General features: G+C 62.4%; 2 protein-coding genes across 5 annotated transcripts; one reads left to right on the plus strand and one right to left on the minus strand.

Annotated features, from left to right (window-relative positions):
- Positions 1-16: 16 nt before the first annotated feature.
- On the plus strand, positions 17-2,431 carry REX1BD (required for excision 1-B domain containing). 2 transcript variants are annotated; one of them, XM_068164887.1, is made up of 5 exons: positions 17-59; positions 679-761; positions 1,193-1,397; positions 1,500-1,588; positions 1,884-2,431. In XM_068164887.1, exons 1-5 carry the CDS (start codon positions 57-59, stop codon positions 1,954-1,956), a joined length of 453 nt encoding a protein of 150 aa, XP_068020988.1. In that variant the 5' UTR covers positions 17-56; the 3' UTR covers positions 1,957-2,431. The 2 variants fall into 2 exon arrangements, with proteins under 2 accessions (XP_068020988.1, XP_068020987.1); XM_068164886.1 differs by lacking the exon at positions 17-59 and having other exon boundaries at positions 433-761.
- Positions 2,410-10,654, minus strand: CRLF1 (cytokine receptor like factor 1). Of its 3 annotated transcripts, none has more exons than XM_068164862.1 (8): positions 10,321-10,654; positions 5,616-5,894; positions 4,907-5,036; positions 4,457-4,626; positions 4,036-4,193; positions 3,794-3,962; positions 3,345-3,523; positions 2,410-2,640 (listed from the first exon to the last, which is right to left on the minus strand). In XM_068164862.1, the coding sequence occupies exons 1-8, from the start codon at positions 10,400-10,402 to the stop codon at positions 2,446-2,448; spliced, it is 1,362 nt and encodes a 453-aa protein (XP_068020963.1). In that variant the 5' UTR covers positions 10,403-10,654; the 3' UTR covers positions 2,410-2,445. The 3 variants fall into 3 exon arrangements, with proteins under 3 accessions (XP_068020963.1, XP_068020964.1, XP_068020965.1); XM_068164863.1 differs by lacking the exon at positions 2,410-2,640 and adding an exon at positions 3,010-3,200 and having other exon boundaries at positions 10,321-10,489; XM_068164864.1 differs by lacking the exon at positions 2,410-2,640 and adding an exon at positions 3,010-3,200 and having other exon boundaries at positions 3,341-3,523; positions 10,321-10,489.
- Between the last annotated feature and the right edge of the window lie 3,100 nt (positions 10,655-13,754).

Raw genomic sequence — 13,754 nt, forward strand, 5'->3', positions numbered from 1 at the left:
CTTCCGCTCCGCCCCCGCTCCTGGCCGGGCCTGCGCGCTCCGGGCGGGGCCGCGCCATGGTGAGCGGAACCGGGGCGCCGGGCGCGGGGCTGGGCTGCAGAAGGGTCCTTGGGGCGGCGGGGTGGGCACCGAGCCGGTTCGAGCAGGAGTGGTGAGGGGGGGTCCCGAGACCGGGCTCGGTCTGTGCACGCGTGGCCGGGGCGGGGGGGCTCCCGGGGCGCGCCAGTAGCGTGCGCGCGTGACCGAGGAGGGTCCCGGTTCGTGGGGAGGGGAGTGGGGAGGGGTCCCCTGCCCGTCCCCTGACGTCCGGTGTGGGGAGGATCCCGGTGCCGGTCCGCTGCCTGCGCGCGGGGCTGAGGGGGCTGCCGGTGCCCGTCGGTATGGTGTGCACGTGGCCGGGGGTGCCTGCGTGGGCAAGGAGCCAGGGAGGGGGATGTGGAAACGGGGGGGGTCCCGGTGCCGACCCGTGGTGGCTGCGGCGGATCCCGGCGATGGACAGAACTCAGGCGTTACGGCCGGGCTCAGCCGGGGTTCTCCCGGTACCGCCACCGGGAGGGGGAAGCTCGAGGGTGCGCCCAGCACCAGCGTGGGAGCCCCGGGGGCTGCCGGCTGTGCCCTTGAGCCGCTTAGCTGGAGCAAAGCCGGGGCACTGCCATGCTGTCCCCTTGCCCCTGGCAGACCGGGGAGGCCGTGAGGGTGTTGCTGCAGCGGCTGCAGGAGCTGCAGGGGGAGCGGATAGAGGCCTACCGGCTGCTGGAGCAGTGAGTACGGCACCACGGGGTGGGCACCGACGGGTGGGCACCTGTGCCAGCAAGGAACCGAGCCCCTGACCCTGAGTTTAGTGCATCCTGCTGGGGGGAGCAGCAGGGGAGCTGCAGCTGGCAGGGGCACACTTGTGTCCATTGGAGGAGATGCTGAGCTTCCCGAGGAGGGGGGCAGGAGATAAGGGAAGGGAAACCAACCCAATCCTACCCCAAAAGCAGTTGCCAAGCCTGTGCTGTGCCAGGGCTGAAGCTGCTGGGCACTGGAGGGATCGAGAGCTGCCAAATCCAGATAGGAAAACCTCCCTGCTGCTTCGTGTGGGTGGCAAAGAGAGCTCAGCACCAGGATGAGACCCATGGGCTGCTGCCATCCCAGCGCCCAGCCCTGTGTGGTGATGGTGGCTTCTTCCCCCCACCCAAACCTCTTGCAGGGGCCACCAGGCATACCTGAGCAGTGCCCCCCACTATGACTTCCCGCGGTACCGGCAGCTGGTGCACGAGGTCACGGTGGCCTTCAGCGGCATCTCCCAGGAGGTGCTGGACATCGCCGGGCGCCTGCGGGACGAGCTTGCCCGCCCTGACCTGGCCCAGCACCTCGCCCGGCTCCAGGAGCGGGAGCAGGAGAAGCTGCAGCTGGTGAGTGCCAGGCCGTGGCTGTGGAGGGTCCCACTGGTGCCCCTGACCGGGCTGGGGCAGCTTTGGGGGGTGTCTCTATCTCCCACCGTGTCCCCCCTGCAGACAGCGCAGCTCCAGCTGGCCAGGCAGCAGGCACAGGACCAGCCCCAGGCGGATGCCCATCAGCAGGAGGTGCAGGAGCTCAAGCACAAGTAGGTGGTGGCCTCTCCCCCTGCTTCGGGATGGCAGCATCTGCCCCTCACCCAGGCCGGGAGCCCTGCCCTACCTTTCCCCCCCTTTCAGCCCAGGGGGGCCCAGATGGTGCCTTCAAAAGCTCTCTGGGCCGCAGCCCCGGGGAGGGCTCTGGGAGGGCTGGGCGCTGCCGCGCGGCCGCGGTCCCCTCGGCCTCCCCGGGCTGAGTGTTTCATAAACAGCGCGGGGCAGGCGCGGGGCCTGGCTAATATGCTCCATATGGCCTTTATTTATAGTTTCCATCCGCTCTCCTAGGCTAATTAAAACCATTGAGGCAATCAGCGAAATTCTCCAGGACCTCAAGTACGACTCGGAAGAAGCCGAGTGAAGGGTGTCCCCGTGGGAACGGCTGCAGGGGCCGGCCCGTGGAGCGGGGGCCCCACTCCCCCCCGCCAGTCCCAGCCCCCTCCTGGGGTGGCCATCAGGCACCCGCACCTGGGCACCTTCCCCCAGGCCTTTCTCTCAAGCAGAGGGTGGAAGAGGTGGAGAATCCCTGTCAGAAGCAGGGCTCCTCTCAGCCCTGAGCATCCCTCAGCAGAGGGGCCTGGGCTGGGGCCGGCTCCTCGCTCCAGCTCTACCAGCTGGGGCCGTGCCCAAGTAGAACCCCAACCCGCAGCTCCAAGGAGCCACCTTGCTCTGCCCTTCATTGAGCCAGGCAGCACCTTTGGTGCCAGCTGGAGCCCCATGGGCAGCAGCCCCCCCAAAGCCAGCTCAGCTGTGCCCCCAGCCCCGTGGCAGCTCGGATGCCTTGCAAGTGCCCTTTCTGTGGTCACCCAAAATAAACCTGGCCCCATGGAGCTGGACTGAGTCTCGTGGTCTAAAGTGCTTGTGCCACCCCCTCCACCGTGGCTGGGTGCCCTGGGAGCCTTGGGCTGGGGTGAGGAGGGGCACAAGTCCCATTTGGCTGCCCGCTGCATCCCCGTCCCCGCGCGCTGCTGCCGCTCCGCTGACGCAGCCCCCGGTGGGGTTTCAGAGGTTTATTGGCATTAAGCTTAAATCTGTTCCTAATTGACTGAAATGGAACCAAAATAAGGCTGGTTTGAATCAAAATTGGAGCAAGCACCGGGCAAACCCCAGCAGCCTCAAACCAGCCCCCGTGGCTCCCCGGGGGCTGACCCCCACTGTGCGCTCGCACGTGGGTCCCCCAAGATTGCTCCCGGGGGGAGGCTGTGCTGAGGGTGGGGGGACACCCAGCAAGCCCCTGCAGCCCCTTCCAGCTCAGAGCTGTCTCCAGCTGGTGCTGAAGGAGCAAACCCTCTGTGCCCCCCCCCCTGCCCTGAGCTGAGTAGGGCTGGGGGTCCCCTCATTGTGGTGGGGTGCAAGCAGCAGTGGGGGGGGGGCATGGTCCCCTGGGGCCAGCAGCACCTATGGGGGTGCCAGTGCCGGCTCCCCTCACCTGACCCCATCCCATCCCCTGGGGCTGGGGGGCTACGCTTTGCCCCAGCCCCCTTCCTGCTCTCCCACGGCGGGGGTCGGGGTGGGTGTGGGTGGTCCCGGGCGGGCGCCGGGCGCCCCGTGGCATCCTGCCGGCGCTCGGTCCCCCGAGGGCTACAACTTATCGCCGGGAAGAACCTGTGGAGAGGAGCAGAGCCCCTGCGTCGCCGCCGGCCGCGCCTGTCTCACCCCCCGCGTCCCCCCCGCCCCACTGACACGCCGGAGTCACCCTCAGCCCCTCTCCCCCCGGGGGAAAAGAAGAGTGGAAGGGTCCTTACCTACCTGGTTGCGTGCCTTGTGGGACTTCTGCAGCCAGACGCGCCACTGGTCGTACAGCTTGATGCCCAGGTTGGAGCAGCCGTACGAATGCTTCCGCACCCAGCCGAAGAACTGCTTCAGCTCCCGCCGCAGCGTCGTGTTCTGCTCCCCCCCCTTGGGGTCACAGCCCCCCGCCGCTCGCTCTGCGGGCACAAGGGGTACTCAGTGGCACCGCGAGGGGACAGCCCTCGGCCCCCTCAGCAGCATCCTGCTGTAAATCGTGGTGGAGGAGAGGAAAACCGGCGGCCTTTGGCTGCCAGCTGGCAGAGCCGAGCTCCTGGCTGGTCCTTGGCAAGAAATCAGGTGCTGGGCGTCGGGCAGGGAAGGGGCCCCCCTAGCATGCCCGGTGTGAGCAGGGGAGGGGGGCCCCGGCGCTGGCATCGGCTCCCTGCTCGCCTGGTGGTGGCACTCACCGCTGCGCGGCGTGGAGGCGGCGGTGGGATTGCTCCAGTCGCTCCAGATGCCAGCGCTCTTGGAGCCGTAGATGCCAAAGGGGTTGCACCGCACCTGGACGAAGTAGACGGTGCCGGGGCGGAGGCCGGCCAGGCGGCAGGAGGTCTGGTTGCCCACATCATCCACCACCTGCAGGAGGAGGAGAGGGCAGCTCAGTGTGCTCAGGCACCCTGCGGCGCCGTGGCAGAGGATGCCAACCCACCTTCCATTCTGAGCTGTCCTCCACCCGGTACTGGATCTGGTACTTAGCTTGGAAGAGGAAATCCTTGAGGGCTGGTGGGGAGCTCCAGCGCACGCTCAGCTGGTCCTCCAGGTCCCCCACCCGGCTGACGTGCACGTCCGGCGGGGGGTCAGTGGTGACTGTGGGGACAGGACAAGGGCTGGTGGGGCTGGGGCAGGCAGCGCCGCGGGGCCGCAGGGGTTAAGGAGATGCAGATGCCGAGGGAAGAAAAAAAAGCCGGAAAAAGCCAACCTGGGAGGAAGCCTAATTGGATTAGGAGCAATTCTGCTCACAGATCGCCCATTTCCTGCCGCCCCTCCCCAGCATCCCACCGCTGAACCCTCGCCCGCTTCCCCTCCTTGAGGTCACCGGCATGTGGTGACATCATGGCACCGCCGCTCACCCACGTCGAGAATGTCCAACATGACGACGTCAGAGACGGCCACCCCCATCCGGTTGGACGCCTCCACCCAGATCTCGTAGGGCGTGAAGAGGGCCAGGTCCTTGGGGATGCGGCAAGAGTAGGTCCCGGCCGTGTGGTACTCCTGGCAAGTGTTGTCTCGGCCGTACCACCTGCGGGCGGGCACTGAGTGCTGGCACCCGGTGCCGCGGGTCGACCCTCACCCATCCCCACGACAAAGAGCCGGGGGCTGCACCTCATTTATCCACCACTCACCACCACCAGCATCCTGCTGGGGAGGTGTTCGGTTACTGCTTCCCCTCACCCTCCTCCCTGGTACACGCCCGGCACAGTGGCTGAGACCCAGCACCATCTAGGAGGCCCTGGGCACCCCCTTCCTCCTCCAGCCTTCAGGAATTTTAGGAACAACAGGGATTAAGGAGGGCACCTCACCTGAGCTTGTACTTCAGGGTGTAGTTGGTGTGCAGGAAAGTCTCCCCTTCGGCCCCCGGCGCCCACTTGCAGGTGAGGTCCTTCATGTTTTTGGACCAACAGGAGATGTTGACTGGTTTTTCTGGGGGTACTGGGAGAGGGAGAGAAAAAGAAGAGGCAGGGTGGGATAAAAATGTGCAGCCAAAAGCAGCCTGCAGTCACGGCAGGCGATGCCACCACCGTCCCCAAGGCTCCAGCCCCGTGTCCACAAAAGCCTTAGCTGGAGGGGTTCAGGATCCTGCCCACCCCCAGCCCTGGAGCTGTTTTCTTTCAACAACAGCAACCCAAAAAATCCAACCCGAGCTGCGTTCCCGGGCTGTGTCCCTGGGACGTCGGCCTTAAAATAGCCCCAGATAAAAATCTAACGATTATTGACTCGGACAGGAGTCATCTCCCCCCCGGCGCTGCCAAAACACCCTTCGGCTGCCTGCTGCCCGGAGCCCGAGGCCGCGGGGCGAGGCACAAACCGCCAGCAGGTTCAGATCGATCCAGCAGGGCCAGCTCATGGCACGTCTGGGCAGGAGCTGTGGTGTTCAGCCCCATGGGGACCCCCGCATCCCCCCCATGGCACCACCTGAGCCACCTCACGGACACAGCCTGGCCGGTGAGGAGGTCCCAGCACGCGGTGCCGGCTCGAAGCCCGCACGTGCGACCGGTGCCACCGACGTACGTCCAACGTAAAGGCAGGAGCCGGCCAAGATGCTGCCATCTCTGCTGTGACACACCAGGTTGTCCCCAGACTGCTGCTTGGAGCCGTTGAGGCGGCTGAGGGCCACGCTCAGCGTGGTGGGACCCAGGGTGGTGTAGGAGGTGGCCGGCAAGCGCCGGCCGTTGAGGGTCCAGTACAGGTCCTCGGCTCTCAGGTGGGACTCGGGGCTGACCGTGCAGGTGGCCACCAGCGAGGAGCCGATCAGCAGCGTGGGGTCCTGCGGGGAGATCACCGCGGGGTCTGCAGCCGGAGAAACGGGGAGGGGGGGGGGGGGGAAGCTGTTAAAAAACTCCAACGGATTGGATGGATCGGTTGAGAGCTACCTGCGGGGGGGTTAGAGCTGGTTTGGGTGCAGCTAAAGTTGTTTAGATACTGTTTAGGTATTTCAGTCTATTTCTATCTAGCTCATCGATATTTGGGTGCATTTCTATCTATTTTAATACACTCAGACGCCATTTTTAGATTTTTAATCGATTTAAGCACATTTTTATCTGTTTTATAGATATTTAAGGCTATTTCCACCTTTTATAGAACTCACATTTAAGTACCTCTCTTTTCAGACATTTGAGTGTATTCCTGTCTCTCTGGAATGTGTATTTTAGCTCTCTGGTTTATATATTTTATCTATTTTTTAGATGTTAATATAACTTCTGTCCCTTTTTAGGCATTTAGGTGCAGCTGCATCTCTTTGCTCCATATCTTAATCCAATTCGTGTCTATTTTATAGATAGTTAAGGGCATTTATATCTATTTTATATATTCCACCGTTGGGCTCCATGATCCTAAAGGTCTTTTCCAGCTGAAACAATTCTTTGATCCTATCCTTAAATGCAATCTGTGTCTCTTTTTCCTCTATTTAAATGCGACTTATATCTATTTTCAGAGATTTCCATCCACTTTATATACATTTTAATATATTTAAATCTAAGTTATACCTTCTCATGCATATTTCAGGGTGCTTAAATCCACTTTTAACCTATTTAACTGGAATTTATGCCTATTTCTCCTACCTTTAATTGCATTTCTGTCCCATGTGTGGATGCATTTCTATTCTGAGATGTATTCCATACCTCTTGCTATTTATTTCACCATATTTAAACCCATTTGATATCTATTTTATCTTTCTCTCTCTGTGTATTTACTTCTCTACCCCAGCACAGCCCTTGCAGCAGCGATTGCCTTCTTCCTTCTTTTTCTCTTCACTCGACACGGGGGGCTTGGCCGTGCTCCCTCCAGCTGGGGGCTCCTCGGCAGGTCTAGGGTGGGGGCTCACACCGGGGAGCACCGGCAGCCTTTGGGGCGCTGGGCAGGGCGAGGCTGAGGGGAGGGGGGGGCGGGGAGGGTGCTCTTTCCAGAGCTAGGTTCTGCCTTTGTAATTTTTCCTCCACAAAAGGATTTCAGAAGCAGCTCCGGGAAGTTTTGGGGTGGGTTTCCCCTCCCCGCTTTTCCCAACGACTCCAGGCAGCGCTTCCCGGCCGAGGCTGGCACCCACCACCGGCCTGGTCCCAGCCATATGCCCCTGGGATCTGCCCCCAGCCCTCGCTGCCACCTTGGCACGTGGTCACCGCGCTGGGACACGCCGAGGTGCCCCCCCGAGGCTGCCCCACCCTGGGGAGCCCCTTCATGATGGGAAAACTCTCCCCCCGCTCTTTCATTTCAAGCCCCCCGGTGGGTGAGGCTCGGCGCCGAGGCCCCCCGAGCCCGCTCCGCGTTTCCGCGTCCCGAGCCCTCGCCGCCCCAGCCGCACGCGCCAGGCTCGTATCCCAAATTACCTCCCGGAAAGCGCCGCGACCTCCGCTCCCCTCCAGCCTCCCCGGCCCCGATCGCTTTTCACCACCCGCCGCTCGCCCCGGCTCCCACCCCGGCGCAATTAGTGCTCCCAAATCCTCGTTATCCCGCTGCAATCTTAATCACCAGCAGCTCCCGGGATGCTCTTGGGGAGGGTGCAAAAGCAGCCCAGGCAGAGGTTCCCCTGGGTACGCCGAGCATTCCCCGGCGATTCCACAGCTACATCCCACCCAGCGCAAACCCTTCCCTAGGGTGAGGGTCGGCCCCCTCCCCAGATCACCCCAGCCTCCGACGAGGCCTCCAAACAACGCTGCCAGTGAGCCCACCCAGATCCAAGCTCCTCCATTAGTGGAGCTGGGGCTGCTCCGGCTCCGCTGATAACGAACCCGGAGCTCCAGACCCTCCTTCCCCCAAATCCTCCTCTAAACAGCACCAGAAACACACCCGAGCTGCCCAGCCCAGGCACATTTCCTCTTCTCCGAGCGCGATCCCCTGCAAAAAGCCAATTTTAGATCGATATTGCAGTTTAGTTTATTTTCTCCCTCCTCCAGGCAGGACCCCTCGGGAGAGGCCAATTTTATATCTATTTATTTATTTAACCTTTTTTTTTTTCCCTCCCCCACCGCCGTTCCCCCCTCACCTCTCCACATGTGTTTTAAAAGGGAAAAGTGTGAAGTTTTCCAGTCGGAGGGGAAAGGGCTGGGGAGAGACGCGGGGAGGCTGTGGAATGTGCAAGTCGCAAGGAAAATACCTGCTCCGAGGGGGGGGGGGGGAAGGCTTATGGCTTTCCTACGACACCAAAAAAATGCTGATCAGGTGCTAAGTAATGCAATAAAGTAGAACCACATTGCCAAGGTGTCGGGAACGTTTATGTTTTCCTTCCAAAGGGCTGGATTTCATTTCATTATTTTTTTTCTATCACTGTTTTAAGAGGCTGGGAAAGGAAAAGCAAAAAAAAAAAAAAAGGAAAGAAACCTCCGCTAAGTGTCGGAGATCAGGCAGTTAAATAAAAGATTTATTAAGATGTGTGCGGGGTGTGAGGAGGGGGCGGGGAAGGAAAAGTGCAAATAATTGCCCCGGAGAACAAAGGGAGATTTGGGCAGCCTGGGATTGGGCAAGGAAATTTGCTTTAGCGATGTAGGTAGCGAGCGCCGAGAGCTCTGCCTCAGCCCCAGCAGCGAGGCTTGCGGGCGGACACGGCACCCGAAAACGCCTCGGTCCTCCTTCCCACACTTCATCCCTCCTTTCCAGCTACCTTATGCCTCCTTTCCCACTCCTTCGCCCCCCCGCCCCCCATCCCAGCTGGCATTTCTGGTGCCATCCCTCAGCTGCAGGAGGGTTTATAAAAAGCCCGGGCGCCACAGCCAGCGCGGCCGAGCCGGCCGAGGGGAATCTTTCGCTCTCTAAAAGGAGATTTGGCGTCGCCTTCCCCCAGCGCCGCACGTCGAGGGGCCGCAGGGCTCTCGTGAATGGGTCCAAAAGGGATTTTTGGAGGATTTTTCATCATTTTTCCATTGCTTTTGTCATTTCTGACCTAATTATTTCTGCGCGAGACTCCCCTGGGAGCGACACGTGTGGCTCGGGGGGTACGGGACCTGGGTGGCCAGGTCCTCCTGGCGTCGCCGTGCTGGCAGGAGGTGCTGAGCGGTGGGGACTCGTTTGGGACCTGTTTGGGACCCGTTTGGGTGTCAGAGCGAGCACCCAAACACCCCCGGCCCTGAGAACTTCTCATCATAGGGAGGAAGCCAAACTTCCTGCTGCGGGGAGCAGGACCTCGCCTCCCTTTGCTTGGGCCCGAGGGGAAGAAAGGAGGCTTTGGAAGAGGGGGCGGAGGCTAATTTGGGTTTAGGGCACTGAGGGGTTTCAGGGACCCTCCTATGTCCCCACACACAGCAAGGGGGGACCTTGGTCCCCACAGGGATGAGGCCATCCACATCTCAACCCACAGGTGGCATCTCCCAGACCTGCCCCTGCTAGGCGGAACCCCTAGCTGGGCATCACGGCCGAGCCCCCCAGGGGTACTTTGTTTGACGGGGGTCATTGTTTTCCACGGGAGTGGGAGCTCCTTATTGTTCTGGGTGGGGAAAAGGGGATTCATTGTTCTCTGGGACGGGAGGGCAGAACTCTCCGGGGGCAATGGGGGTCCCCTGTTGCTCTCAGCAGGAGGAGGGGGTTTCAAAGGCTCTAGGGGAGGGGAAGGGGAGGGGGTCATCACTCCCAGGGATAGGAGGGGGTCGTGTGGGGAAGGGGTTCGCTATTGTTCTCCGGCCAGGGGTTTCCATTGTCCTGGGTGGGGATTGGAGCCACATTGTTCTCCGGGAGGGGGTTCTGCACAGCGCGGGGGAACACACAAGGAGGAACCGACCCTTCTCGGGCAGGGGCGTGCCCCATCTCCATGGGGAGAGGGGCACTGGCTGCTCCCGGGGCAGGATGGGGGGTTCCGGATGCTCTCCGGGCTTGGGGGGAACACAGAAAGGGTCCTCTATTGTTCTCTGCGGGGAGGTGGAGGGGGGGGTCCCGTCTGGGCTGCGGGATCAATGCGAGAGTGGGGACTCGGTTGCCTGTCGGGGGGGGTATGGGGTGATGAAGGGTCCCGGCTGCCCACCCCGAGGGGGGTCCCCCTTATGCTGAGACATACAGCTCCGAAGTGCGCCCGGCAATGTTCCCGCCGCTCCCGGGGCGAGATGGGGGGCACGGGACGGACGGGACAGACGGGACGGACGAGACACCCTCCACATGGACCGGCCCCACATAGCCCGCACCGAGCAGGGCAGCCTCGGGGGGCACCGCGCAGCGCCCGCCCTGGCCCCGACGGGATCCCCCTGCCTCCCACCCCGCGTCCACCTTGCAGCAGCCGCCCGGTGCTCCTGGTACTCACAGGCGATGGGCTCGGCGCAGAGGAGCCTCAGGCAGAGCAGGAGCAGCGGAAGGAACGACGGCAGAGACGGCGGGGACGGCATGGCCGGCTCTGGTGCCCGTCGGTGCCCGGGGCAGCAGAGCGCACCGGCACGTCCGGGGAAGTCCCGAGCAAGTCTGAGCAGCCCCCGGTAACCAAAGCCCTAAATGCCGCCCTGGCCCCGCCCCGCCCGGCCCGGGCCCGCCCCCGGGGGGGCAGAAAGGCACCGGCACCAGGGTCCTTCCGCCCCACTCTGGTACCGGCTCCGGTACCAACACCCGGGTGCCAATGCCCGCACCGCGGCTCCCGGTGCTGCCGCAGGATGTCGACCCCAAGTCCCTGCCCGGTCCGGGGCCGGTGTCCCGCTCCCCGCCGAGCCCCGCGGGAGCTGAGTAAGAGCCTTCCCACGGGTGACTCATGCACGGCCGCCACGGACCCTCCCGTGCCCACGGGGCCGTTTCCGAGGCTGCACCCGCGGCAGGGCCGGCCATCCGAGAACGTCCCCCCCCATCAAAAGTGTCTTTAGGGAATAAAAACACTGGAATTAGCTTTTTTGGGGGTGTGGAAGCAGGAACATCCTCTGGTAAATCCCGATGGCTTTCATCGAATCCATCACCTCCGAGTTTCCTCACTGAAACCCCTCCAAAAGAAGGAAAATGCCCCAGGTGGCTTCAAGCCCCACCGGGGTGGCGCCAGGGTGTTTGTCCCCAGGGTGCTGGGCACCCAGGGATGGCAGCATGTCCAGTTGTGCCACCAGCACCATGGTGAAGACGTCTGCTCAGGCATCACACGCTGGTCCCTGTGTCCCCTTGTGTCCTCCTGCCCAGGACCCGGTGGCACCAGGAGCCTTGCAGCGCCCCCAGACGGGTGGCAGAGCCCCAGGAGGGCAGGTCCTGGTTGAGGCAAGGCCACTGTGGCCAAGTGTGTGCTGTCCCCACCTGCGCACCCTTTGGGTCTGCCTGAGCCCTGGGGAGCAGTGGGGTGTCCTGAGAGCACTGCAGCGGGGGTCTAGGTCATGCTACCACCCCCAGCAGAGGGGACCCAGAGGGACCCTGTGGCCCTGATCTTGAAGTGGGGATGAGGGTGAAGCCGAGGCAATGGGACCTTGGCTGCTGCAGCTGAGGATGGAGGGGCTCTGGGGGCTCAGAGCTGGATGGATTCCATCCCACGGGGACATTGCCCGGTGGCACTCCCTGTCCCTTTGCTCCCTGTCTCAGCTCTGTGCCCTGTGGCCCCTCAGCCCTGCGGGCAGGGACATGGCTCCTCGCCATGGATGGAGCGTTGGGGGATAAAGCCAGGGGTGTCAGGGGACACCTGAGTGGCCCAGGGTGACCGACACAAAGAAGTGACACTGGGTGAGGGAGGCTGAGCACAAGGTGGGGGTGACACCGCCTGGAAGTCACCGCCAGGCTCTGAAGCGAAGGAAGCGCACGGATCAGAAAAGAAAGAACAATGAAAGCGAGCGGGAGGCAGACAAAGCGATGCCTCTTCCCATCCTCCTGCTTTTTTGGAAGCTTCTGAATTGTTTTTGTTGAAATTTCCCAAAAATGTCAGGCTCCGGGAGCCACCCAGCCTGAGAAACTTCAGCCCCGCCGGCCGCGGTCTGGCCGAGTGAATCACGGCCGCCCCGGGGGCCGCCGGCCGCCCGCGCTCCGACCCACGGCCCGGGCGCCCTCTGGGCAGCAACCCTGGGCCCGGAGCCAGCGCTGGGTGCTGGGGAGGGAGGGCGAGGAAGGCGAAATCGCCTCCTGCAGCTGGAGCTGGGACCAGGCTGCCCACCTGCGCTGCCCCCACCGCTGCCCCCATCGTCTTCTCCTTAGCTCCCACCCGCAGCCAAGGACGAGGTGGGACTGAGTGCGCCTGCGGGGGGAGAGCTCCGGGGGAGGGGGGTGACACATCCTGGCAAAGGCATCAGCAGAAGGGGGCTTGAGAGTTTGCTGGGCAGTCAGGGGGACAGTAGGTTTGGGGGGAGAGGAGAGCTGGTCCCCACTGGTGTCACCTAGATGTGTCCAGGATGTCATCCCAGGTGGCTCAGGGACGTTTGCCCTCCCTGACCCATGGCAACATCTGGGCCCGATGCTGTGGGATGGGGACAGGCCAAGGGGACTGAGGCAGCCTTGAGTGAGCCCTGCCATGCCTGTGGTCCCTGAAGGCTGGCAGCGGCAGTGGGGTGGCAGGATGTGGTCAGTGGCAGTGGCAGGGGGTAGCTGGAGATGACAGAGCCCCTGCCCTACTCTGAATCAGTGTGAGGGGCAGCAGGCAGATGTGGTCAGTGGTCAGATGTGGTCAACGGACAGATGTGGTTAGTGGACAGATGTGGTCAGCAGGCAGATGGGGTCAGCAGGCAGATGTGGTCAGTGCTGCCCTTTGACAGCGACCTTTAAAGGGCTGCTCCCTCCCATCCATGAACTGTTGCACTCACAGGCAGCAGCCAGGCTCCCGCAGCAGGATCCAGCCCAGCAGCCCCCTCTGACCCCCAGACCAGGCTGTGGCGTCAGCTTGGGGGTCCCCCGGGGCTGGCGTGGTCCGGCTGTCCTCAGCCCCCCAGTGTGGCTCTGTTCCCAGGGCCTCTTTGTCCTGTTGTGGTGCAGAACCCGGCCATGGGGCCCAGCTCCCTCAGCTCCCTGCTCTGCCCCGGGGGGATGCAAATCCCTTTGGATAGATTCAGGAGTCCAGGGTGGCCCTGGTGACATCCCCACACCCAGCCTGAGCATCCTGGCTTTGGCTTCCCACCACCCATCACCTTCCCACCAGCCTTCCATCCTGTGTCCCATATGGGGCTGGGCCCAGCACATCTTACCCTGAATTAATCTAATTACTCCAGTTCCCAGCCAGAGCTTGCTCCATAAAGTCCTTGGACGGAGACAGCATCTGGCTCAAGGGCCAGGGTGTAAAAAACAAACAACAAAAAACCCCAAACCCCCAGAAAAAGCAAGAGGAGAAGGCACAGCGGAGCTGCCTCTGACTGCCTGCATCCTTTTAAAGTGACCTGAGGGAAAAATAAAGAGGCTAGAAATGCAAAGAATCCAGCAGTCAGAGTTTGCTTTCTATTCCTCTCAGTCACATTTCCACATCTCTGGGTAATTTATAACCCACTTAACCCCTTCCCTGCCACCCCTCCACCCCCGCTTGGCACAGCCACGTCGCTCAAGAGCATCCTCGCAGCCCTGGCCCCACCTTCCCTCCTCTGTTTGCTTTGGGAGGCACAGAAAGTCCCCGGAGGGAGTTTGTGGATCTCTAGAGGGGGGGTGGGAAATGCAGCTGGCGTGGAGGACATGGTAGAGCACCAGGGATGGGCTCCAGGGGGTGGAGGTGTGGGGTGATGGTTCCCCTGGCCACGGGGTGCTGGGGGCAGGCTGTGGTTTCGTGAGAGGCTCTGACAACACAGTGTGGGTCGTGAGAGAGCCAGGCAAAAG

The sequence above is a fragment of the Melanerpes formicivorus genome, unplaced genomic scaffold, assembly GCF_026170545.1.
Source record: "Melanerpes formicivorus ecotype bairdi unplaced genomic scaffold, bMelFor1.0.p_v2 SCAF_83, whole genome shotgun sequence".
Lineage (NCBI taxonomy): Eukaryota > Metazoa > Chordata > Aves > Piciformes > Picidae > Melanerpes > Melanerpes formicivorus.